The sequence below is a fragment of the Carcharodon carcharias genome, chromosome 19 (assembly GCF_017639515.1).
Source record: "Carcharodon carcharias isolate sCarCar2 chromosome 19, sCarCar2.pri, whole genome shotgun sequence".
Lineage (NCBI taxonomy): Eukaryota > Metazoa > Chordata > Chondrichthyes > Lamniformes > Lamnidae > Carcharodon > Carcharodon carcharias.
The window spans coordinates 103841695-103869386 of record NC_054485.1 but is presented as its reverse complement, the minus strand read 5'-3'; the positions used below and the strand labels follow the sequence as shown (position 1 = coordinate 103869386).

Here is a 27692-nt window from a genome sequence, read left to right as displayed (position 1 = left end):
TAGCACAGTATTGAGGGAGCCTTTCTCAAGGATTTAGAGCACAAATCTTGCATGGTTCTTGAGAGTGGAGGTGAATCCAGGAAATCTACCGACTCCTCCGAAGAGGCAAATGAAGTTGTTTAAATGTGTATGGGGTTAAAGGGGTGAGAGAGGGGGTTGAAAAGCCAATGAGTGACCAACATCATTAAGGATATTTCATGCAACCCCTGGCCACATAGAAATGATTACAACGGAGGTAAAAGAAAGGACTTATATTTAGACATTTCACCAACACAAAATGCCACAAAGCTTTTTATAGCCAATGAAATATTTTGAAACGTAATCACTGTTCTAATGAGATTCGGAACCTGTTACAAACGTTTGACCTTTACCAAAATTTCAACCTCTCCTCATCCACTGTCTTAGACTTTTCTAGACAGTTTGCAACCTTGCTGACCAATTAAACCTCGAACTGCCCTTCTGAGCAAATGTTGCCTACTGCAATCCCTAATACATGTGTCTAAATGAATGGAATTTGAGTGCGTAAAAATCTCGTTATCTTCAATACAAATTTTTTCCATCTGATGCTGAAAAGCTCCTGTATGATGTTTTCAACCCCAGTCTCCACAGTTCCAGTGTTTTCCTGATTGGCATCCCATCTTCAACCCTCCATCAAAATAACTAATAAAACTTCAGATGAACTGCTGCCTCCAACGGCCTGCAATAGTTGTTGCGCCCAGTTGGAGAAAACCCGCTGGGAGCCTTACATCCTCCATGGTGCAACATTTCCATACCATGATCATGCGATGTCCAAACTCAAGTCATTAAGCCTGATGAAGCATGGAAACAAAGCTTAGCATGGCTTTTGATGCAGGAGAATTGGCAAGAGTTACAGAGGTAGCTAATGCAGACAAGCCTGAATCCATTCCCTGACTGTATCATCATTTTCTGGCCATCAAGATCCCAGTCACCAACTAAAAGAAAACAGTGAAGAATTTGTATGATAAACATTTGGTGATATTCTTACCTTTTTATGTATTAACATGGTTATGATAAATCTAAAAGTTCCTAGGACATTATCTCAAGTGCTTGGTGTAGGAATTTAGATCACAGGGGAATAAACTTTGAGATGACATTTGCATTTGTGCCATATATAGAGAGGTAGTGGCATAGTGGTAATGTAGTAACACTCCAAAGGCCCGGGCTAATGTTCTGTAGGCATGGGTTCAAATCCCACCTTGACAGCTGGTGGAATTTAAATTCAGTTAAAAAATCTAGAATTGAAAGCTAATGGTGATCATCAAATTATTGTTAATTATTGTTAAAAACCTATCTGGTTCGCTGGTGCTCTTTAGGGAAGGAAATCTGCCATCCTTACCTGGTCTGGCCTACATGTGACTCTAGGCCCACAACAATCTGGTTGACTCTCAAGCCATTCATTTCAAAGGGCAATGAGGGATGGGCAATAAATGCTGCCTTTGGCAGCGACACCCACATCCCATGAAATAATGGATTTTAAAAAAGTTTGGAAGTTATGTGTTTTCTTTTTGCAAAATTGACTGATGGCCCATATCCCTGGCAGGGACTGACACACATGGTTGGCTTATCAAAACATTTCAGAGCTATTGACCTTAAATTTTCATCCATATAATGTTGGTGTATACTTGGAAGTGACTGGCTGGTGGAGGAGAAGAAGTGGCAAGCTTTTCTGATAATACACAGACTGTGAAAAAGCCTACATTGGTGATACTAGATGTAAGATAACTCTACTCTGGAAGTTGATATCTGTTGGGTCGGAGGCAACGTTAATTCTGTCATGCATTTTCTAATTTAGGAAGCATCAGAGGAGATGACCTGAGCCCAGAGGTAGGCCTGGCGTTCCAAGTCAGCAGGAGGGCGGGGCTGAGTCTCTGATATCTGGGAATGGATGATATGATGCATGTCCTGTTGGTCCAATATCAGAACATGTGATGTGGGATCGATGGCCTTCCTTCAGGAAGAATCATGTGTCCTGGAGTGTATCTTGTGTGTGTTCAAGTGGGAGATGAATTCCTTCTCTATGGCTTTTGGGGTCACTGAATTTGCTGGTATTTCTGGTCAGGCTGTTGGTCAACTCATGGGTATAGTTTCTTCCTCAGCTTCTTTATTCCTTTTTGTTTAAATTTTCCAAATTTCTCTGTCTCCAATTCTTTATCTTCTGCCTCATTTCTCTTTGTTCCCTCTTTTACTCCCCTGCTCTTTAGTATATCTTTCTTCTTTTGTACAGCAATAGTGTCTTACCCATTTCACAGAATCACAGAATATCATAGTGCAGAAGAGGCCCTTCGGCCCATCGAGTCTGCATCGACACGTGAGGAACACTTGACCTACCTACCTAATCCCATTTACCAGCACTTGGCCCATAGCCTTGAATGTTATGATGTGCCAAGTGCTCATCCAGGTACTTTTTAAAGGATGTGAGGCAACCCGCCTCCACCACCCTCCCAGGCAGCGCATTCCAGACCATTACCATCCTCTGAGTGTGGGAGAATAAAATACATCTACAGGATAACAAAGGGTTAAGTCGTTAAACCATGGTGGAATACTACAACAAAGTGTACTTGCACCAGTAGTAGACAAACCTGCGCTGTCAGCTATTGTGGAGGAAAGAAAACAAGTATAATAAGCAAACTACAAAGAGTCCTTGAAACAAAGCTAGTATGTCTGTTATCAGCACATGAGACAGGGTGGAGTCATGCTATCTGTTGTCTGTCCAGATGACTAATCACCAGATGGGCTACTCAAGGTTTTTGTGTAACTACTCTAGGTTCTGTGTAATTATGAAGTAAGATAGAACAATTGTATGCATGCCACAGTCTCCTCTACTTTGGAGAGTCCAAACGCAAACTGCATGACCGCTTTGTAGCACACCTTCGGTCTGTCCGCAAGAATGACCCAAACCTTCCTGTCACTTGCCATTTTAACACTCCACCCTGCTCTCTTGCCCACATGTCTGTCCTTGGCTTGCTGCATTGTTCCAGTGAAGCTCAACACAAACTGGAGGAACAGCAACTCATCTTCCGACTAGGCACTTACAGCCTTCCAGACTGAATATTGATTTCAACAACTTTAGATATTGAACTCCCTCCTCCATCCCCACCCCCTTTCCGTTTCTTCCCTTCCCCCCCTTTTGTTTTTTTCCAATAAATTATATAGATTTTTCTTTTCCCACCTATTTCCACTATTTTTATATAATGTTATATAAACATTAAGATAACATTTGGGTATATAGTAATCCTATCTCTCACTGTAACAAGAGTTCATTTTCCATGGGATCCTCTCATCATATCCTTTTAAGCCCTGTTAGTCTTATTTCACCCCACCCCCACTAGAGCTGTACCTTGCGTGTCCTGCCATCCATTCTTAATTAGCACATTCTTTTAGAAAATATCACCACCTTCAACACTTCTTTGTTCTTTTGTCTGTGCCATCTTTTGATTATCTGCTCCTATCATTGCTTGCTTGTCCCTACAACCACAGCCACCCCCACTTCTCTCCCTCCACCGCCACCACCACCCCCCCTCCCCACCTTAAACCAGCTTATATTTCACCCCTCTCCTGTTATTACTCAGTTCTGTTGAAGTGTCATGAGGACTCGAAATGTCAACTTTGTTCTTCTCTGCCGATGCTGCCAGACCTGCTGAGTTTTTCCAGGTAATTCTGTTTTTGTTTTTGATAAAAATTTCAATGTTATTAATTACTAAGGGTCAAGCAGCTTTGTAATTTGCACGCTTTTGCTATAACTATGTGTGTATTCTGATGCTTCCTCAGAGTGCCCGGCTAGCTCCATTGTATGCTGCTGGGCTCTCCATGATATCACGATTCAATAAAGGCTTCCAAGACAAACCTCCTGGGTCTGAGTGCTCACTCCATTTTCCGAAACACTGGGTAAAACGGTTTTTCCTCACATCCCCAACCCTGCCCCCCCAAAACCTCCTTCCCCTCACTTTGAACTTATGTCCCCTCGTGACTGACCCTTCAACTAAGGGGAACATCTGCTCCCTATCCACCCTGTCTATGCCCCTCATAATCCTGTACACCTCGATCAGGCCGCCCCCTCAGTCTTCTCTGCTCCAACAAAACCAATCCAAGTCTGTCCAACCTCTCTTCATAACGTAAATGTTTCATCCCAGGCAATATCCTGGTGAATCTCCTCTGCATCCCCTCCAGTGCAATCACATCCTTCCTATAACGTGGCGACCAGGACTGCACACAGTACTCCAGCTGTGACCTCACCAAAGTTCTATACAACTCCAACATGATATCCATACTTTTGTAATCTACACCTCGACTGATAAAGGCAAGTGTCCCACATGCCTTTTTCACCACCCCACTGACATGCCCCTCCACCTTCAGAGATCTATAGACACACATGCCAAGGCCCCTTTGTTCCTCAGAACTTCCTAGAGTCATGCCGTTCAATGAATACTTCCTTGTCAAATTACACCTTCCAAAGTGTATCACCTCACACTTTTCAGGGTTAAATTCCATTTGCCACTCCATTTGACCATCCCATCTATATCTCCCTGTAGCCCAAGACACTCAATGTCACTGTTAACCACCTGGCCAATCTTTGTGTCATCCACAAACTTATTAACCCTACCCCCCACATAGTCATCTATGTCATTTATATAAATGATGAATAACGGGGACCCAGCACAGATTCCTGTGATACGTCACTGAACACAGGTTTCCAGTCACTAAAGCAGCCTTCTGTCATCACCCTCTGTCTCCTACAACTAAGCCAATTTTGAATCCACCTTATCAAATTGCCCTGTATCCCATGTGCATTTGCCTTCTTTATAAGTCTCCTATGTGGGACCTTGTCAAAGGCTTTGCTTAAATCCATATAAACTACATCAACTGCACTACCCTCATTTACACACCTGGTCACCTCCTCAAAAAATTCAATCAAATTTGTTAGGCATGACCTCCTCTGACAAAGCCATGCTGACTATCCCTGATCAAACATTGTCTCTCCAAGTGGGGATAGATACTCCCCTTCAGAATTTTCTCCAATAGTTTCCTTACCACTGACATGAGACTCACTGGTCTGTAGTTCCCTGGCTTATCTCTCAAACCCTTCTTAAATAGCAGAACCACATTAGCTGTTCTCCAGTCCTCTGGCACCTCCCCTGTGGCCAGAGCGGAATTTAAAAATTGGGTCAGAGCCCCTGCGATCTCCTCCCTTGCCTCCCTCAGCAGACTGGGACACAAATCATCCAGACCTGGGGATTTGTCACTTTTAAGCCTGCCAACACCTCAAATATTTTGTCACTCCCTATATCAATTTGCTCAAGAACCTCGCAGTCTCTCCCCGAGTTCCATATCTTCATCCTCATTCTATTGGGTGAAGATGGATGTGAAGTATTCGTTCAACACTCTACCGATGTCCTCTGGCTCCACCCATAGATTGCCCCCTTGGTCCCTAATGGGCCCTACTGTTTCCCTGGTTATTCTCTTCTCATTGATATACTTATAGAATACCTTGGGATTTTCCCTACTTTTGTCAGCCAGAGCTTTCTCATATCCCCTCTTTGCTCTCCTAATTGCTTTCTTAAGCTCCACCATGCACTTACTGTACTCTACTAATACCTCCACTGATTTACCCCCCTTGTACCTGCTAAAAGCCTCTCTTTTCCTTCTCATTCCCTCTGTTGAAGTTTGTTTAAATTTAGCTCCCCTGCTCATTTTATCCTTTTAATAATTTTTCTTTCCTTCCCTGCTGTTGGTACTTTAAGCGGAGATAATCGATACCCACTTTTTCTTGAAACTATTTATTCATAATATTTACAAGACTTCATGATAAGAAAATGATTCACTGGGCAGTCTGTTCGTGTCTTGATCTCTCGGATTCTCTAGGTCATCTGACCCTGGTGTCATGCTTGCAACATCATTAACATCATAGTCTCATTACCATAACCATTAACCCTTTACTCGGCATTTTCCCCCCTCTCCCCACTTTGACAGTGCCGATTAGTGGTGTGTGACTGACGCCGCCTGCAGAGATAAATTGCAGTGTTAAAAACAGGTGGAAACGCAAGGCGGATGACAGCAAATCGGTCGCTCATTTTATGTCGAGTCCAATATTAATCTCCATTGAAGTTAACAGAAACGAACGTTGAGCAGAGCCCGATAGGAGCATCTAATACACTAGGACCTAAAACATGCCTCCAAGACACATTGGAGCTTCTGTGATAAACTCTTTGCTAATGTTAAAGGGTCTTGACGCACTCTGAAGGCCCTGAGAATAGCGGGAGACTGAGGCTGCAAGAGTTCCTCACAGTCGGTGAAGAAATGAGCAGGATGGGAGCGCCAAAAGGAAGGCCTACCGCCCACCCTTCCCCCCTTCCCACTCTCCCACATCAGAAAAAAACGCACATGTATCTCTCTGTACCAAGTGTCGGTCGTGTGTCTGTTAGGGAACAAGGAGATAGAAAGTGACACCCCCCACCCTCCACCACCCCACCTCCTTTACGTCAGTTTTACAGGTATAAATAGGACCAATTCCAGGTTTCAGTCTCTTGCAATAGGCCTCAGCTCGAATACTATGTACAATTATGGTCAGCCATAAGATGTCGAAGCCTTGGAAAGGGGCAAAGGCGATTCACCAAGGTGGCACCTGGTATCAAGGACTCCTGTTATATGGAGAGAGGCTGGAGAAACTGGGGTTGTTGTCCTTAGAAAAGAGAAAATTAACGGAGGATCTAATAGAAGTGTTAAAAGTTATGAGGTGTTTTGATGGAGTAGATAGATACTGTTTACTCTGGCAAGGGAGTCTCTAACCAGGAAGCATATAATTAAAATAACATTCAAACTAACCAAAGGGAAATGAAGATTTCTTTTTCACACGCAGTGTTTTTATGATCACTACCCGAGAGGATGACGGAAGCAGATTTCATAGGAAAGTTAGAAAGAGAATTGGATATAGAGCTGAGGAGAGTTCATTTGCCAGGCTGCAGGCAAAAGCTTTTTGCTGTGGGACTGAAATAGACTGCCCTTTCAAAGAGCCAGCACAGATACGTTGGGCCGAATGTCCCCCTCCGCTGTTGTGAAATTCCCTGATTCTAGCCCAATAGGAAATTGGGTTGGGTCATTTTGTTTTGGGCAGTTGCCGAAAACGCCCAAGCACTGGGCCCCATCAACATGCTAATGACGGCCTATTGGTTCTTTAGAATCCTGTTCAGAATAGGGATAACATGAGCTCATCTAGATGTGGGGACCAGCGAGAAAGGTATTTATTTTTCTACTTTTGATGTAGAGTGGGGAAAATCAGCCATTTTTGTCTTGGTACTCGCCGTTGGGATTTCCCCGCCTCCTCCCAACCTTCCCAGCTTCACAGTAAACCCTTCCCATTATTCCACTCTCCACCCATTGCCGCCTCTCTCCCTCCCGCTTTTTCCCACTCCCACTCATCACTGTCCACCACTCTTCCCTCCACTTCCACACTTTTTCCTCTCTCCCACCTGCTCTTTCTCCTCACCTCTCCTGTTCTCTCCCTATCTTCCCTCTACCTCCGACACTTTCTTCTCTGCCTGTGCCATCTCTTCCCCTCTTCCACCTCATGCCCTCTCCCTCCCTCTCCAGGAGGGTGCTCGCCCTACTCCACCCCTTTCCCTTCCTTCCCTTGTCTCACTCCATCTCCTTCACGCAGCATGCACTTTCTCCCCTTCCCTCCTTCGATATCTCCCTTCCTCTCTCTTTCTCTGTCCTCTCCACACTACAGAATTGCCCCCTCTCCATCTCCCTCTTCCCACTCACCGCCTCCTGCTCTTGCCTCCCTCACCATCCCTTCGTCCTCCCAGACGTCTCTCTCCCCCCTTCTAACTTACTGGGTAGAATGTGAACTACAGGAACCCGGTGACTTTCCTGCCTGTAATGTTGGTCCACAGGTGGAAGGTGGTGAGACATCACTGTGTTTGAGATGAATCAGTTCGACACCTCTGCGACCAGGGGCTGTTTTCTTCTTATTGTTCCACGGGTTGCTGGCATCACTGGCAAGGCCAGCATTTGTTGCCCATCCCTAATTGCTCTTGAGAAGCTGGTAGAGAGCTGTCTTTTTGAACTGCTGCAGTCCATGTGGGAAGGTACACCCATCGCACAGTTAGGGAGTGAGTTCCAGGATTTTGACACAGCGACATTAAAGGAACAGCGATACATTTCCTAGTCAGGATGGTGAGTGACTTGGAAGGGAACTGGTAGGTGGTGGTGTTGCTATGCAACTATTGTTGCTGTCCTCCTGGGTAGTAGAAGTTGCGATTTGCAAGGTGCTGTTGAAGGAACCTTAGTGACTGTGTCCTATAGATTGGCACTGTGGGCTCGTGGTGGATGGAGAGCCAGCCAAGCGGGCTGCTTTACCCTGGTTGGTGTTGACGTTCTTGAGCATTGTGGGAGCTGCACTCATCTAGATAAGTGGGGAGTATTCCATCATACTCCTGATTTGTGCCTTGTAGATAGTGGACAGGCTTTGGGGAGTCAGGAGGTGCATTACTCACCTCAGAATCCCCAGCCTCTGACTATTAAAATATGCCATGAAGCAGCAATGTTTGTTTTTAAATACAATGATTCAGTGCTTTATGAAATCAAATAATTATGAAGCAAAAGTGTTGTCTGTTTTATTTTCACCTTGTTCCAGACCCTCGTTTGTTACAATGTCCCAGTCTGAACTCACTCGGTCGATAATAAAAGGCGCCTTGTGTTAAGGAAGTGGCTCTAAAAGTTTCCAGTGGCGCTTCGATCATTTCCATCGGGAAGACCCAAGTGTTTCAGATGGGGAAACCTCATGAAATCATATAATCATTTTTAAAAATGTATTCTTTCATGGGAATGCCAGTATTTGATGCCATTCCTAATTGCCTTGAAAAGGTCATACAGCACAGAAGGAGGCCATTCTCCCTTCTATGCAGTGGCCCAGGGGACACGGGTTCAAATCCCACTGCAGCAGCTGGTAGAATTTAAGTTCAATTAATAAATCTGGAATGCGACATCTCAGTAAAGTTGACCATGTAACATCACAAATTAGGGAAGGAAATCTGCCATCCTTACCCAGCCTGACCTCCATGTGACTCCAGACTCACAGCAATGTGGTTGAGTCTAAAATGGCTTAGCTGTTCAGTTCGAGGGCAATTAGAGATGGACAACAAATACTGGCCATTGACAGCAATATCTACATCCCATGAAATAATGAAAAGAAGGTTATGTTGTCTGTCCTCATTGTGCTGACCAAAATGTATCATTTCAGATTTCTCTATGTTAAACTATATCTAGTGTTTAACTGCCCATTTCACCAGCCTGCCCATATCCTCCTGTGTCAGTTACTATCTTCCACACTGTTTGATACATTTGCAAATGTTTTGCCACCTGCAAACTTTGAAATTAAGCCCTTGATACCCAAGGCAATTTAAGTTAAAATGCAGATCAACCACTATCTAGATGAGTAGCAGATGGAGCTCGAGAGGCTGAATGTTCCCATGTCAGCCAAGAAAGTGATGTCACGAGTAGTGAGCTCTGTAAAACAAGCGAGCACATTGTCAAGAACTAATCATCCCATGACCAACTGGAGGTGAGGAGGAGGGGGAATGATGGGGATGAGGAGGAAGGGGGCTAAGTGAAGAAAAGGAGGGGGTGGAGGATAGGAGGAGGAGGAGATGGTGTTGAGGAAGAGGAGGGGAGATTTGGTCAGGAGGGGATGGGGAGAGAAGGAAAATAGGGTATGGGGTGAGGAAGGAGAATGGGTCTGACAAGGGTAGGTGAGGACGAGGAGGGGAGGTGGCGCTGAGGAGGAGGAAGGGAAGAGATGGATGGAGGTGAGTGATGTGTGTGACGTTGGAGAATGGATGGGATGAGGCGGAGAAGGGGATGGGAATGGAAAGGAGGGGTATGTGTCTGAGGAGGGGGAGGAATTGGGGTGAGGATGAGGGTATGTAGGGGTGAGGGATTGGAAGTGATCACATGAAGAGGAAGAGGGGAATTGATATTGAGGAAGAATGGGATGGAGGTATGAGATGAGGCGGAGGGCCAGGGCTTTGGGGGAAGAAGAGGGGCGGTGGTGAGGAGGAGATAGTAGAATGGGTGTCAGGAGCAGGTTAAGGCTGGGCAGATGGGTGGAGTAATAGAGAAATGGGGAGGAGGGGGAATTGCAGAGGAGGAGGGAGGTTGTGGAGAAGGAGGAGCGGGGAGCAATGGTTCAACAAGAACAGCATCTGGGGAGCAGGAAGAGGAGGGAAACGGGCAGCAGGATGGATAATGCTGTGAGGAGGGGGCTCTGAAGGAGGATGGAGAGGAGGACGAGGAGGGGGAAGTTAGGAGGGGGTTAGGGAAGAGGAAGAGGAGGATGCTGGGAGAGGCAGGATGGGGAAAGGATTGCAAAGGCTGATTCACTCCCTCCTGCCGTAGATGAAACCATGTATGCAAGTGGACATTAGACTTGTGCCCCCTCAGTGCTGGCTGCTTATTGCCTCACCGTTCAGTCTCTCAAATCTTTTAATGAATCATAGAATCATAGATTCATAGAATCATCGAAAAGTTAAAGCATGGAAGTAGGCCATTCGGCCCATTATGTTCCCGCTGGCCCTCTGAAGGAGCAATTCACCTAGCACCACTCACCTGCCTTTTCTCTATAGCATTGTACATCTTCCCTTTTCAGATAATGATCTAATTCCCCTCTGAATGCCTCGATTGAACCTGCCTCTGGCACAGTCAGGCAGTGCATTCCAGATCCTAACTACTCGCTGCGTGAACAAGCTTTTCCTCATATAGCCACCGCTTCTTTTGCCAATCACTTTAAATCAGTGTTCTCTGGTTCTAGACCCTTCCACCAATGGGAACAGTATCTCCTTATCCACTCTTGTCTACGCCCCTCATGTTTTTGAACACCTCTATCAAATCGCCCCTCAACCTTCTCTTCTCCAAGGGGAACAGTCCCAACTTCTCCAATCTATCTACCTAACTGAAGTAATTTTTTTGTCTTTCTGCATATAACTTGCCAGCACCTTATTTACCTTGCTGTTTGCTGATCAGTAACATTACAATGATGCCTCTAAACAGTTGAAATTCCATTTTGCGAGCTAGGACCGATGTGGTCACTGTAGGGGAAGAGCATGTGTGCCCGTGATTACAGGTTATCTCTGGCTGCATGTCAGAAGGGATTCTTGGCATGGAACAGTTGGGAAACTGCTTCAGCACTGTTCTAAAATTTCATGTAAATGAAATTCACAGATGATGGTCGCCAAATCATGCGGGAGAGAAGCAAAGTGGTGGGAAGCAAATACGCCATTATTTCTCCGGTTTCATACTTCTAATGTTCACAAATCACCGGAAAACTGAAACAAAAACAAAAATAGCTGGAAAAACTCAGCAGGTCTGACAGCATTTGCGGAGAGGAACACAGCTAACGTTTCGAGTCCGAATGACTCTTCACTGGAAAACTGAACCTTGCAGTTCCGAAGCAGGAAGGTGGCAACCCCAACAATGTGTAACATTGTCAGACAGCTTTCAAGTGGGTGAGGAATACTGGTCAAAGATTGAGTCTAATCGGGAGTAAGGAGTTTGCTACGGTCTGTACTATAATGTTTTAATCTTTGTAGAGGATTATTATACACATGGGCAACTCATTTAAAATATGTTTGCAGTCACGTGATCTGCTGACCAGTGAGGGAGCCATAATCCTGGCGGCTGGGTACAGGATATACCGCGGGGGATATAGATCAGATGTGTAATCCATTGGAAGGTAATGCACGAAATTGCTTGCTTTCCAAATCTCAGTTGTTTGGAGTGAGTGTGATATGTTGAATCATTTGAAATTGAACAAGACCATAGCCATGTCTTGAACTGCCTAGGCCTGAAGATTCAGAAGTAATTCCCTAAACCTTTCTTTCTCGTTCGTTAAGAATTCCTTCAATTCTACCTTTTTCTCTCTTCCTCTTTCAGCTTTCCACATATTACATGGAATCTTCGCAGTGCTGGTTGATCACCTTTCATATCAACCATGATTAGTTTGGATTTGGCTGGTGTTTTACAGCCACCCCTGCCACGCACCCTCCCCATTTTTCTGAGCTGGGCGTTGACACTGTCACGTGCTGGTAAATCTAACTTTTAGTCAGATGTCCTAATACCCCCTGATGTGGCATAAATTTCATGGTGTTTGGTGAAAGAGCAAGTGGTAACATGAGGAAGCTTTAACATTGCGAGATATGATGTGGAATGCACTGCCTGAAAAGCTGGTGTGGGCAAATTCAGCAGCAACATTCAAAGGAATAAATTGGATGAATATTTAAAAGGGAGAATTTTAAAAAGGAAGAAGATAGATCAGGACAGTGGGTTTAATGGAATAAAATTCCCTAATAGCTGACGGAGGCATGATGGGCTGAATAGTCTCCTTCTGTGTTGTTTCATTGAGAAAAGTTCTTCTGTAATTACACTGGCGCTGCTTCTGTAAGCTCTCCGCCCTACCCCACCCGGGGGGAGACTGTGGCCTAGTGGTAATGTCACTGGGCTACTAATCCAGAAGCCAGGCTTATGCTCTGGAGAAGTGGTTTTAAATCCCATCACAACAACCAGTGGAATTGTTAAATGTGGAACTATTAACGACAATGCTAGGAATTTTGACCATTTGGTTCACTAATGTCCTTTAGGGAAGGGAATCTGCCATCCTACATGTGACTCCAGACCCACAGCAATGTGGGTGACTCTTTACTGCCCATGGAATGGCCTAGCAAGCCATTCAGTTCAGGGAAAATTAGGGATGGCCAACAAATGTTGTCCTTGTCAGCGACGCCCACGTCCATCAATGAATGAAGCAAAAAACTGCAATCCAGATCTCTTATCTCAGTAACAAATTTGTGACCTCATTTTTTTTTTTGCTGGGGGGGCAGAATCATGTTAGGGATCATATAAAGATAAAAGCAAAATACTGCAGATGCTGGAAATCTAAAACAAAAATAAAAATACCTGGAAAAACTCAGCAGGTCTGACAGCATCTGCGGAGTGGGATACAGTTCATGTTTAGTATCCCTATGACCCTTCATCAGAACTAAGACATATAGAAATGAGATGAAATATAAGCTGGTAGAAGGGGCTGGGACAGGAGATCTCGATAGGGGGCTAGTGATAGGTGGAGGCCAAGAAAAGACTGCCAAAGATGTCATAGACAAAAGGATAAAGGGGTGTTGACGGTGGTGATCTGATCTAAAGAATGTGCTTGCTAGTGGGGACATTAAGGGAAGCAAGCTAGTGGCAGATGACCCTAGGGTCGGGTTGGGGAAAGGGCCATCTGCCAGTAGCTTGCTTCCCTTAATGTCCCCATTAGCAAGCACATTCTTTAGTTAATATCACCACCATCAACACCCCTTTGTCCTTTTGTCTATGACATCTTTGGCAGTCTTTTCTTGGCCTCCACCTATCACTGGCCCCCTATCGAGATCTCCTGTCCCACCCCCTTCTACCAGTTTATATTTCCTCTCATGTCCATATGTCTTAGTTCTGATGAAGGGTCATAAGGAGTCGAAATGTCTACTGCATCCTTCTCTGCAGATGCTGTCAGACCTGGTTTTTCCAGGTATTTTTGTTTATGTTCATATAAAATCTCCCATAACACACAGATATTCTTTGAATATTTTTAAGGCAGATATAGATAGATCCTTGGTAAGCAAGGGAGTGATAAGTTATTGGTGGTAGATGGGATGCAGGTTTCAGGTTAATATCAGATCAGTCCTGATGGTATTAAATAGCAGAGCAGGCTCGAGAGGCTGAATAGCCTACTCCTGCTCCTTGTTCATATATCTGTAATGGAATGGATTTAACGGTGTAAATGCTTGGAGCCAGCTTCCGGACTAAATTCTCCTGGAATTCAAATTGAATCAATTCCAGTATCAAAGTGTTTGAAATGTGCAATAACCAACTGGGAAATGAGAGTGCATTTAGTGCAAATTATCCCCAAAGCATATCAATGGGAAACCTGAGTCATGGGTTAAAGTTCATCGTATCTTCTGTCGTGCATGTGTGTGGGAGTGGGGAGGTGGTGGGGGCTATCATCTATTGTAAGGTATGCTTGTGTTTATTTCAATTAGGCTCACAGTGAATAGAATCTGTTGATAACTGGGGCGTGGCTCAGAACTGATGATATCACAACGGCACTAAATGATGTTTGGAAGGGCCATGTCAGTTACATATTATACTGTGGCTGACTCGTGTTTGACAGTTTCTAACAGAGGGCATGTCATGGGGCGATAATGCTGTGTATTAGCCCCAAGAAAGACTTGGATTTCATGAGATACTTAACATTTTACTATTGACTCCCGTGCTCTTTCAGCCTTGCCTTGCCTAGTTTAGCCTGTGCACTGCCATCTCTGCCTTGTGCTAAAATTTGTGGAAGGGTTTTGTATTTCAGAAAGGTATTTTTCTCCAAATCAAAACTGAGCGTTAGTATAAAGTAGCATATTGAAAGGTTTGCTTTATTTTCTGCTGTTACATATTTCACATTTACATTAGCAGAGAATACAGTCAGCGAAAAATAACAGACAGCAGTCTTTCTCTGGGAGAATGTAAAGGTCCCACCCAGTATAGTTTGTATAATTGAGATTGTAAACCTTGGTAAGGAATTCTTTTCCTGTTTTTTTTTTAATTTAAGCTGTAGAATTCCCAGTAAGTGTGCACGTCTTCAGGATATCAGACAAGAGGACAAGAATTTCAATATTATCAATACTGACTTCAAATAAAAACATGAATGAAATTGTAGCATGTAAATGTGTCTGATCCGTTGCAGAGACGACAACTATCAATTAATCAATAAAATTATTCTAGAAGTTGTTGAATCGATACAAGTCATTAGTGTATGAAACACTGATCTGAATCATCAAACCTGCCGCGATGGTTTCTCCCATGGCTTAAAATTGGGTAAAATGAATGTACAAGGCTATTCACAGCTGATGATCAAAGCAATTTTGCAAAGGAAACTTTCAACATGAAATATTCACACTTCGATTGAAAAAAGAATAAGAAATGGACTTGAAGGGGGTGGTACACGAGGAAAATTGAAAATATTTGGAAACGAAACGAACTAAATCAGAAAGTAATGGCTCAGTGATTTCAGGAATGTGTCATCTTTAATCTGTAGATTTTAAAGGGAAAGGGATAGAGTTCGAGAGAGATCAGAGATCTCGGGTTGGAATTTCTCCATAAATCTAACAGGGTGACGGATATATTGTCACCAAAGGAAGGATCGAGTATTTGATGGGTGGAGTTTCCCCACCGTCCGTCCCTTTCCACCGTGAGGGCCTGGTGAGGCCTCTGGAAAGTAATTAAACATGGAATCTCTTTTTCTTAAAGCAAGTGTTGTTTCTCTAAATAACAGGCTTAATAACAGGGCTTGACAGCAGAGGTGTTGCACTGATCCATCTCAATCATGGTGACCTGTTGCCACCTTCCGCCTGTGGAGCAACATTACAAGCAGGAAGGTCACCGGGTTCCTGCAGTTCACAGCTCATTCTACCCAAATGTTTCTTCTCTCCCCTCCTTCTTGCCCCCAATCCTCGCTGATCTTACGCTTTCTAGTTCTGCCTCAGGAGTATATAACCGGAACTTTAACCTGGCTTCCTGCTCTTCCGGCGTCGACTGACCTATGTATTTCCAGCATTTCCCTTTTTTTTATCATTTCATTGCTCTGGTTGTAGAAATTATTAATCGTTTCTAAGTGTATTAGCCACTAGCTAACCCCAGTTTAATCCAAAATGAGCCTGTAAATTAAGAGACTGCTTTGCAGTTAGAACTGGCCTCAGAGTTAATCCCAGATCATTCTTACTCTGTTTTACGTGAAGCGATCCCAGTGGAAGGAAAATCGCGCTATCCGCCCTGAATGCATGAATTGAAATCACATGTATATTCGCGCCCCAGCAACGAGCAGCTCCGCCAACGACTGTCGAAGTTTCCTCCCCTTTTAACCAGTTCTTCCCACTCACTGCCGGGTCCTCTCATTACCCAGCTGCCCCCCCTCTCCCCCTCCCTAGCCCTCCTCCTGCCCCCTCCTTCACCACTGACCCTAAATAGTTTTGCGTTCAGGAGTGTATATGAAGATTATTACAGCCTCTCATTAAAACATTTTGTCACTTCTCGCATTTCCTCCTTTTACCTGTATAAAACAAACAACCTCCCCCCGCCCCCCACCCCACCCACTACCCTCCAACTTTATTGTTCACTCTCCATTCTCAACACGTCACCCACTGACATGTTCCGTTCATTACCGTCCCCTCGGCTTGGCCATGTTTCTGATACTCCCACCTGTTCCCTTTTGATTTCACTTCTATCTGGTCACCCTTTTTATTGCTTATTTCCTTCGGTTATTATTTTATTTCTCAGGTCCCGGTTGGTTTTGTATGTCACGTCCTTCCCACTGGTGTCCAATTTCATCCTGGTTCCTCTCCCCCTCCCCCTCTTTCGCAGTTGGAGTCTGTTGTTCCCTTGGTGTATTTCAGCCCGGGGTTCTAATTCTCCCCTGGAAGAGGAAGTCTGAAACTATGGGGTGGATCTGTTACTGACCTTTAGCCCCGCAGATCGTCAGCGGCGCAGAGTTTGACCCGTCCTCGTTCAGTCCCGGATCGAAAAAGGGGAAGATTCTCTCAGTGAAAGAGTGGGTGAAAGTGTGGAGATGGGACATGTTGTCCGCATTGTAAAATGACACCTGTCCACCCTCATAGTCCAGGAAAACCCCGATCTTCCGGGGATTCTCGGTCGGAGTGAGAGGCGTTTTCGAATGGGAGTTAGCAGCAAAGTAACCTTTTTCGGGTTCCAGCCACACGGGCCAATACCCGCTCTCGGGGTTCGGGGCCAACATCAATTTCCTGTCGGCGGACTCCAGCGTCACTCCGAGCTCCCATTGAGTCTTCTCCCCAACCTTCACCTCCCAGTAATGTCTCCCTGATGTGAATCCCTCCGATCCCAGGACGCAGAACCAGTAATCAAACCTCTCCGGGGTGTCAGGGAGCCGCTGCGTTTTGTCTCCGAGACTCACACTGGTCCGGTCCTCAGACAGGAGGAGCCAGGGATTCGCTGTGTTCGGGTCCAGAGTCAGAGAGGCTGGAGCTGGGGAGCGAAAGTTAAATTAACACCGTCAGTGATTGAATTTTTGGCCGTGATCTATTCAAAAACTTCGGTGTTTAGATTCCACCACCCCCCCCCCCCCACCCCACCACCCCGCCACCCTCCACCCACCCCAACACCCCCTCCCCCAACGCCCAACCCCCCCGGCTGCATTTTAGGCTGTATTTCTGGAAGCTGCTGCCACTCGAGGGTTTATGTGGTGCCGATGGGCCGATTGGCCTCCTGTGCCACAAATGATTCTCTGTCGCTAGGTGAGCTGAAAGAGACAGAAGGGTTTGGGGAGAAGGTACTGGGGAGACAAAATGATGGAAAGGATAGACACGGAGGGGGCAGAGGGCAGGTCAGGGGAGAGAGTAGGGAGGAGGAAGACATTGGGCGAGGAGAGAGGCAGCGGGGCGGATACTGAGCCGAGAGAGGTGTGGAAGGAATATTCACTCAGCTGAAGAGGGGAGGGCGGAGGGTTGGAACTGGCTCTGAAATCTCTCCGTATAACAGAAGCCCCTTATCCCTGGTCTCCACCGAGTAAATCTCCCCTCTATATCCTAAAAGGTATTGAAGCTCTTCTGAATCTGTGCTGCCTACAACTGTGCACATTTTTCACCTAATGTCTAATTCAGGCGCCTTTGGGTGCTGAATGCTGCAGGGTGAGATAGGGACCCGTTTTATACCTGCAAAACCAGCAAGAAACGGATCAGTTTCTATGCACTGCTTTTCTAACCTCAAAATTATTGCTGAAAAAAGAGACATGCTGTCGAAGCTTGTCATCTTTACTCATCAGAACAGGCGCAAGAATGCCAAATTTCAAAGGGAAACAACAATTTATAACGCAAACAAGGAAAGGGTGCTAATTGGTTGGCAAGTGGACTCTGAATGGCTGGGGCATTGCCATGGAGAAAGCACCAAGGAACAGTCGCCCCAAAGCTTTTGTTTAAATTCATAAAAGGAAAGTCAACTCTGACTTGTTGGGAGGTGGGCCTTCACCGATCAGAGTCAACCTGACTTTTTGATTTTAAACAGCTGGGGTGACTGCTCCTTGGTGTATTCTCCATGACAACACCTCCACATTCAGCACTCTGTTTCTCATACAGTAGAAACTGCTCCCTTTCAAATTTGTTATTCTTTTGTATGTCCTGGTGAGCGCATGAGGAAAATCTTCAACAACATGTCTTTTCCAGCAATGTTCAGGACCTGTGCTAGCAAGTGACTATTCATATAACCCAGAAAGTGCTCTGCAGGCAGTTGTGAATCTTTGGAGCTCTCTTTCTCCCTGTTCCGATCTTGAGCCCAGGTGAGAAACCCGGTTCCTCAAATCTCTCACTGCAGAATGTGACATAGGTCTATAAAATACATAAGGAGTCAGCGACAGCAGCTCCAATTTGACTTTGAGACACATATGCTCCTTTCATGCTTCACTTAATATTAGTTTCCATTAACTTCAATGGAAATTAATATTAGGTGCAATGCGAATTGAGCGACTGATTTACAATACCACCCAGATTAATCTTACCCTGTAATCTCTCTCTTTCTGAGGCACACACACACACCTCATCAGCAATGATGAGTTGAGGAGAGGGGTAAGACCGAACATCAAGACAAAATAGAAAATGGGATAAAGAAGGGTAAAAGCAAAAGAAAAAAAAAACAGGCAGAGTAATTAAATTAAAGACAAAGTCTCACAGAGTGTGGAAGACAAAATTCCTGCAACAAAAAAGAGATATCACAGAAGAAGCGAGGGCAGGGGATAACAAAGCAGAAAGTAGAAGAATAAATAAATTCAAGACAGAGACCAGAAACGTGGAAACAAGAGAGTAAAGAAGTTGAGGAAATAATTGCAGTCACATTATAAACTGAACAACATGCTGAGCTGGAATGCAAGCAAAACTGGAACAACCAGTTAATCCCCAAATTGAGAGACCACAACACCCACAGAGAATGAACCCACCTTCTACTCCAACCTACATTAGATCGGGTGGGGTAGATGATTCAACCTGAACAAATTCTATCGATTCCACAATACATGATGTGGCTTTGGGCAAATAGGATAGGTACCAATTATTCTTTCTCAACGCACCCGAGCCTCCGCCCTGCCTTCCTGCAGGCTTCAGGATCATAGCCCTATATCTGGGCTCAGCTCATCTCTCCTGACACACCGTAAGGTAGAAAATGATTGACAGAACTATTATATCATTAACCATACTTCCGAACCTATTGACATAGCCCTCGGAAAAATCTTGCCATTCTTCCTCCTCTCCTATTAGTCGATCACTTCCAAGTAATTTCCATTCATCAGCATTAGGTGAATGGAGAATCGTGGGCTTTGGACCACACCTTGTGACTCCACCCACAGTAATAAGTATGCTCCCATAACCTCCACAACTCTTGCCAATCCTCCTGCAAGAAGTGCAAGAATTTTAGAGTGGTTATAATAATATAGACTGGAGCGGTAAAGTTTAATGGGCAGAGAGGGTCTAGTGTTCCTAGATAAGAACATAAGAGTAGGCAACACAGCCCTACAAGTCTACTGTGCCATTCAATAAGATCATGGCTGATCTAATTGTGGTCTTAACTCCACTTACCTGCCTGACCAACACCCCCTCCCCCCGCAAATAAATCTTGACTCTGCTATCAATCAAAAATCTGTCTAACTCAGCCTTGAATGTATTCAACAACGCAACCTCCACTGCTCTCTGGGGTAGAGGATTCCAAAGACTAAGACTCTGAGAGAAGAAGTTCCTCCTCATCACGTTTTAAATGGGAAATTCCTTATTTTTGAAACCGTGCCCCTGGTTTTGGATTCCCCCACGAGGGAAAACATCTTCTCAGTATCTACCCTGTCAAGCCCCCTCAGAATCTTTCCCTAAGATCACCTCTCGTTCTTCTGAACCCCAATGAGCACAGGCAGAACCTGCTCAATCTTTCCTCATAAGACAAACCCCTCACCCCAGAAATCAATCTCGTAAAACTTCTCTGAACTGCCTTCAATACCAGTCTGCCTGTCTTTCTAGAGGATGTTCAGGAGAATTTTGTACATCAGTGTGTTTCCAGTTTCCAGGGAGAAGGAGGCATTGCTGGGTCTGCCTATGGGGAATGAGGTGGCTCAAATGGATCAAGGTTCAGTATTGGAACCAGCAGGAGACAATGATCATTAATATTATTATAAGGTTTAGGGTATCTACAGAAAACGACAAGAAACAATCCAGAGTGAAATAAAAGTAATTAATTCAGGGATGGCTAACTTCAATGGGAGTGAGAATGGTTCTTGCCCAGATAAATTGGAATCAAAGATTGGCAGGCAAAACTGTAATTAAACTATGGGCTGTCTCCAAAGAGTAGATAGTTCAGGTGCAGTCAAAGTACATTCTCAAGAGAGGGAAAGACAGGGCAAAACATCCAGAGCTCCCCCAATGGCGAGAGTGATAGAGAGTGAGATGAAGCTGAAAAGGTGTGCACATGAGATATGTCTGGTGAATAGCACAATTGAGAACCAGACTGAATATAAGAGTTCAGAGGCGAAGCCAAAATAACATGAGTGAAGCAAATAGATGGTATGAGAAGAGACCGACAGCTAACAAAAAGAGCAATCAAAAAGTCTTATATAAACAGATGAATATTAAAAGGTCGGTTAAAGGAGCAGTGGATTCGATTAGCGACATAAAAGGGAATTAAATGCGGGGAAGAAGGGGGGTGGTTGAGATACGAAATTAGCACTTCGTATTTTCTGAGGAAAAAATGCTGCCCAAGTCATAATGAAAGAGTAAACATTCGAGAAACTGGATGGGCTAAAAATTATAAAGAGTATGTATTAGTTAGCCTGGCACTACTTAAATTTCCTAAGTCACTGGGACCGGATGTGAAGCATCCAAAGATACCAAGGGAAGTAAAATGTTGATGGATTGCCCATAATCTCCAATCCTCCTTTGCTACAGGGGTGGTGCCGGAGGACTGAAGAATATAAATGTCACGCCCTTGTATACAAAATGGTGTAAGGATCAGTCCAGCAACTACGGGCCTGTTGGTTCAATCTGCAATTCCGGCACCGCATCATGAGATCTGTGCTCTATTCCTCTGGTTATACAGGTCCCTTCACTGCTTTGACACACAGTGCTGATGACTTCAGACACTTACCCAGAAGCACTCACAAGGAAACAATATGAGAACAGAGAGCATCCTAGAAATTAACCACTAAAGGTGTGATAATTCAATATGGTGTATGCGTGCGCATTTAGGCTCTTCTGATCTGAACCAATAAATTCAAGAAATGAATATAAGAGTTTTACCAGGATTAATGGCGTCTATCATTTCTCTCCACATTCTGTACTGTAAAGGGCCTTTGAATTTTCCTATGGACAGGGTGGCATCTGCTATTGACAATAGCTGATCGTCCCCACTCACCCTAGAAATATTAAACAATTGATTTTGTAACTTGACCATAAACAATTTTCTGATTTATTTTACAAAACACTGTAGATTTTCAGTAAAGAGCATGCCCTACCTTCTCTTCTGACGAGCTTCCTCCTGAAATAAATACAACACAACCTGAGCTGACAGGACTGGCCGTCTATATACAGATAATCGAAATCACAGTGTAATTGTTTGAACATTCATGATGAAATGAATTTTCACTGAGACACATGCAGAAGAAATACAGAACTGCTCTTTGTGTTATACATCTGTGAGGAACCAATTTTTGGAAAATTTTGAAGAACATTGAATTTTGAACATCCTTCCTCCTGAGTTCATTTTAAATGTTTGTAATATTATTTCGGGGCTGTGAATATGCCATTCTTCAAGAAACCATGGGTCAGGATAGATGTCCGGCAGGGTGCACCTGCTGCGGGAAGAGATAGTTTGTATATTTAAGTTAACAAAGAACTGCTGGTGCCAGGCTATAGGCTCATGCTGTTTGGTTAAAAATACCTGGCTTGAAGAAGCATTCTCCAAACAGCTCAGTCTTTAAGACTCTCAGTCATTGTGAGGGCAGTGGTGTGCCTTAGAAGCAGGCTGTAAGAAAAAGACTCTCTCTTTCCCTCTCTCTGCTCCACCTTTGTGTTAAACTTTCCTCTGAAATGCCTCGCCAGGGTAACTCATCTGTTTTTCCTAAGAGTTCACAAAGTTGTGATATATAAGAGCCATCAAGGACAGTTTCACTAACAAATCCACCTGAAAGAACTTCCAATCTATTGTGACCAGACGTCTAGAACAAAAACAAAAATACCTGGAAAAACTCAGCAGGTCTGACAGCATCTGCGGAGAGGGATACAGTTGACGTTTTGAGTCCATATGACCCTTCATCAGGACTAAGAAATATAGAAATGAGATGAAATATAAGTTGGTAAAAAGGGGTGGGAAAGAAGAGCTCGATAGGGGGCCAGTGATAGGTGGAGGCCAAGAGACTGCCAAAGATGTCATAGACAAAAGGACAAAGGGGTATTGACGGTGGTGATATTATCTAAAGGATCTGCAAATGGGGACATTAAGGAAAGCAAGCTACTGGCAGATGGCCCTAGTGTGGGTGGGTAGGAGGGAAGGGATCGAAATGGGCTAAAAGGTGGAGATGAAACAATAGCTCGAAATAAATTTAAAAATAGGAGGGAAAAGAAAAAAAATTATAATTGTAAAATAATCTTAAATTATTGGGAAAAGGGGGATCAGAAAGGGGGTGGGGATGGAGGAGAGAGTTCATGATCTGAAATTGTTGAACTCAATATTAAGTCTGGAAGGCTGTAAAGTGCCTAGTCGGAAGATGAGGTGTTGTTCCTCCAGTTTGTGTTGAACATTGGGACCAAGGCTGTTCATGTCGGCATGAGAGCAGGGTGGTGGGTTCAAATGGCAAGCGACTGGGAGGTCTGGGTCATGCTTGTGGACAGACTGATGGTGTTCCACAAAACAGTCACCCAGTCTGCATTTGGTCTCTCCAATGCAGAGGAGACTGCATCGGAAGCAGCGAATGCAGTAGACTAATTTGAGGGATGCGCTGCTTCATTTGAAAGGAGTGTTGGGCCCTTGGATGAGGGGGGGGAAGTAAAGGGGCAGGTGTCGCACCTTCTGCGGTGACCAGATGTCTGCAGGGCTGTTTTGTCTTTGTGTGTGAGGGTATGGGGGTTTGAATATGTGTTTTATTTTTAAAAAGGGGAAAATCAGTATGCTTCTAAATTACAACTTGTTTGTTAACTCTTCAATTGTTTTTGAAAAGTAGTTTGTTTGATGGTAATTTATTTGTTTGTGTTTATTGAAAGAAGCCTGGTTAGAGTTTTTTGTGCCAGGAATAATAGTATCGCAGGTAAACAATTGACAGATTTCTGGGTGAATTAAACATTTATTGTTACGACCTGTGGAGAAGTGGGGCTAGGATTAACTGTGCACTCCTCCCATCTCGATACATAACACTTCAAGGACCTTAACTTGTGTGTACAAGGCACAAATGAAACGTTTGCAGTTGCCAAAAACTTCACATTGTGGTCAATAATGAGGGGAGCAGCAGCAGACTTCAGGAGAACAGACACATAATTGTGAAATGAGCAGTAAAATCTAATGCAAAGAATTGTGGAGGAAAATATGCAGAAGCAACATAAACTGATTTTAAGTGCACTGGAGTGCAGGAACAAAGATAGCTGGGGTCTCCCATAGGCAAATCTTTGAGGGTTGCAGGACAAGTGAATGAAGCTAATATAACGAATGGGTTCTTGGTTTTGTAAATGGAGTTATAGAATACAAAAGAAATTACTTTATGTTGAACCATTATAAATCACAAATTATGCCTCAGCTGGAGTATTGTGTTGAGTTCTGGGCACCCTACTTAAGGAGATAGGTTCAGGATTGGAAAGGTTGCAGAAGAGCTTCACAAGAATTGTATAAGGAATGAGGGACTTCAAAAATGTGGACATATTCGAGAAACTGGGATTATTCTTCATGCAGCATGGAAAGTTATAGAGAGATTTTATGGGGGAGTTGAAAGTCATGAGGAATTTTGGTAAAGTAAATAAAGAGAAACGATTTTCATTCCTAACAAGAGGAAGAATATATGTAATGAATGGGAGATAACCAGGGTGGAGAATTGGTTATTTTAACCAATGAATTAGGATAATCCGAAAGAGAATTACTGAATGATCGGTGGAAGCTGATTCAACTCAACATTCAAAAGGGAACCAGCTGTACAGATGGAAAGAAATTTAAAGGCCTCTTTCTGGAAAGAATAGTAGATTGGGACTTTTCAAGTACAATTAAGAGCAAAATAGGAAGAAATGGGGTCCTAAAATCAACACACAGCTTTAATAGAATTCACGGAATGAATTAATTAATTGAATGCGCCAGAGAAGCAAATTTAAACCTCACATTTTAAACTTTTTGTTTTCAAAATGCTCTATCGTCTTTTCCCTCCTCAAACTTTAACCTCCTCCAGCCCTACAAATCTCAGTCAGTATGTTCAGGACAGAAATCGATAGATTTCTAGATAGTAAAAACAACCAGGGAAATGGGGTCAGTGCGGGAAAATGGAGTTAAGATAGGACATCAGTTATGACCTAATCGAATAGCGCAGCAGGCTCGAGGGGCTGAATGGCCCACTCCTCTTCCTATTTACTATATTCCTGTGCTTCTATATTCTATATCCCTACGTTCTCTCACATTCTTGCACATCTCCAATTCTAGCCTCTTGTGCATCCCAAATTTTCATCGCCCTACCAATGGCAGCCATACTTTCGGCTGCCTGGGCATTAAGCCTCCCAAAACTCAATCACTCTCTCTTCCCAGTTAAATATTAGGAAAACGGAATCTATTGTCTTCAGTCCCTGCCACAAAGTATGTTCCCTTGTCACCGCCTCCACCTTTCTCCATGGCAATTGTATGAGGCTCAGCCACACTGTTTGAAATCTTGGTTTCATATTTGACTCCGAATCTGCTTTCAACCTTATATCTCTCCTGGCATTAAGTCCATGTATTTCCAGGTCTGCAACATAGTCCGACTTTTCTCTGCCTCAGCTCTTCTGCTACTGAAACCCTCGTTGATGGCTTTGCCACCTCTAGGCCTGCCGATTCTAATGCGCTCCTGGTTGTTCTCCCATATTCTACCTCCATGAACTTGACGCCATCCAAAACTCTGCTGTTGTACCCTAACCTGCACCAAGTCCTGTTCATCCACCAGCCCTGTGCTTGCTGACTTGCATTGGATTCGGGATTGAGAAACGCCTTTCTACAAATCCCTGCATGGCCTGATCCCTCCCTTTCTCTCTAATTTGTACCAGCACTAAAACCCTTCAAGACAACTGCCCTCTTCTAACTCCGACTCCTTGAGCTTCGTCGATTGTAACCGCTCCACAATCGGGAGCCGTGCCTCGGCCCTAAACTCTGTAATTTCCACACCCGCCCCCCTCCCACCCACCCCCCCTACCTCGCCCACACTCCTCAGCCTCTATACCTTGCTTTCCACATTTTAGCCACTCCTACCTTTCTTACCTAATATCTCCTTATGTGGCTCGGTGAAACCCTTGGGACGTTTTGTTACGTCCAAGGCGCCATATTAATAAAATGTCCTGTTGAAATGCTTCGCCTTTACCTTTCTCCTCCTTAATTAAGGCGCTCTTTACAATAGACCCCTTTGGATAGACTTTTGGGCAACTCTATTGATATAGGACATGATGCCGACTTTTGTTGGTAAGATTGGAGTGACGCGCCCAGGGATGCTTTATGCTGTGAAATGCGCTATATAAGTACAAGTTGTTGTTGAGGCTCTTTTGACCATTGGCGGGTTTCGGGACATGGTGTGAGAAGCGGTTAGATGGAAGGGAATAGTGGAATATCCCCAGAATACAAAGAAAATTAGGTTTCAGCCCATCTCTTTTCAACAATTGCAGCCTTTATTTCTATGTGAAGTTTCATTGACCTGCAAAATATTCCCCTCACCTTCAGAAATGTCAACTGGTCTTTTTGCTCCATCTGTTTGCGCAGCTTTGAGACGCTCTCCTCAATAGAATTTAAATTCTCCTCAATCTCTTGAAGGCTTTTCTCCATTGTTTCTAGAATCCTCTCCGATTCTTCCCTGAGATCTCTGAGTAAACGCTGTTCTTTCTCAGTGAGAATCTGGTGCATTTTAGTGAACTCGGATGTGATGTGGGTCTGCAAACTGCTCGACTGTTCCTAACAAATGAAATGTGAAACATAATTAATGTCCCGCGATAAGGGGAATAAAACTAATCGAGATCCCAGAAAATCAGCACAAGGAGACCTTACCATAACTTCGGAAATTTTCCGTTTCTGTTTTTGTTCCGTTTCTAGAACCGCCGATTTCTTCTCTGTGAGAGAATCTAAGGAAGATTTCACCTGGGCCTAGGATTGGGGAAGAAAATCTTAGCTTCAAGTTTTAGAACATTAAAAAAAAATAAACCAACTGATAAAACCTGTCCCCTTTTACCTTGTAAATTTCAACAGCTTCTGCAATCGGCAGGAAGCGGTGCTCTCTGTGTTCCCGCGAATCTCTACAAATCACACAGATCAATTTCTTGTCAGTTTCACAAAACAGCTTCAGTTCTTCCTGATGTTTCTCACAGTGAAGTTTACTTTCCTTCTCTTTCGGATCCAGCTTTAATTTTCGAGCTTTCTCGGCCAGATTCGCTAAGGCTCGATTTACCCTGAGGTTTCTTTCCGGAAACTCCTCTCTACACACTGGGCAGGAGTTTATCTCCTTCTTTTCCCAAGACTGGGTGATACAGGAGCGGCAGAAGTTGTGTCCACAATCCAGTATTACCGGATCGGCGAAGAAATCAAGGCAAACGGGGCAAATTGCCTCCTCGGTCAAACTCTCTGCCTGTTGCACGGAAGCCATGGGCACGTCAAACACCGAGCGCTTTTTGATTCAAACCGCGTTTGGCTGGCTGTTACTGTCTTCTGAATACCTCCCGTGTCCGATTTCCCTGTAAAGATCGTTGCAATACGCAACTAATCTTTGTCCCAGACACTTTTACGCAGGCAGGTAAGAGCAACTAAAGGAAAAACAGGGCGGAGGGGAAGAAGTGAAGGAGCTGGTGAAATCACATGGAATGCTGTTGGGGGGGGGGGGAGGGGGGGTGGGGGCGAGGGGGGAGGGGCGGGGGAAGGTGGGGGGAGGAGACTGAATTGGGCAGGGATCCAGATTCCGCTGCAGTTTGCTCCAGTCTGAACTCGCTGCAGACTATAAGCCCTTTGGTCAAATATGGTGTAAAGTTTCCATCCTTAAACGGAACTGTTTTTATTCATCGCCCCTGCTCACCCTAAAGCACAAATTGCCATAAACGACAAAGAGTGGATTTATGTGACAGGCACGGGGAAGATATTCACAGGGATTGGATCTGTGATTTCCTATCTTATCTGCCAAGGCATAGCGCCTTTCAAATACCCAAGACCTCTCAGAGCACTCTAAAGTAGTTGTGACACTTTTGTAGTATATACACTGCTGTGATGTATGGATTCCCATTAGACTAAGGGAGAGTTTCAAAACTGAAGGATATCTGTGCTGTCAGAGGGTCAGGACTGAGGGAGCTGCACTGTCAGAGGGTCAGGATTAAGAGAGTGCTGTACCATCAGAGGGTGAGAACTGAGGGAACGCTGCCAAG

At 44.3% G+C, this 27692-nt stretch overlaps 1 protein-coding gene across 1 annotated transcript in view; it reads right to left on the bottom strand.

The window, feature by feature from the left end:
- Positions 1 to 236: 236 nt before the first annotated feature.
- LOC121291302 overlaps positions 237 to 27692 on the bottom strand; it is a 197120-nt gene continuing 169664 nt past the window's right edge. Inside the window, exons 31-37 of the mRNA XM_041212375.1 lie at positions 26516 to 26956; positions 26335 to 26430; positions 26008 to 26241; positions 21602 to 21624; positions 21387 to 21502; positions 16549 to 17091; positions 237 to 953 (exon numbers count right to left, since the gene is read on the bottom strand). Of these exons, the coding sequence (XP_041068309.1) occupies positions 796 to 953; positions 16549 to 17091; positions 21387 to 21502; positions 21602 to 21624; positions 26008 to 26241; positions 26335 to 26430; positions 26516 to 26956 (1611 nt within the window). The 3' untranslated portion in view covers positions 237 to 795. The remainder of the gene's footprint in view (positions 954 to 16548; positions 17092 to 21386; positions 21503 to 21601; positions 21625 to 26007; positions 26242 to 26334; positions 26431 to 26515; positions 26957 to 27692) is intronic.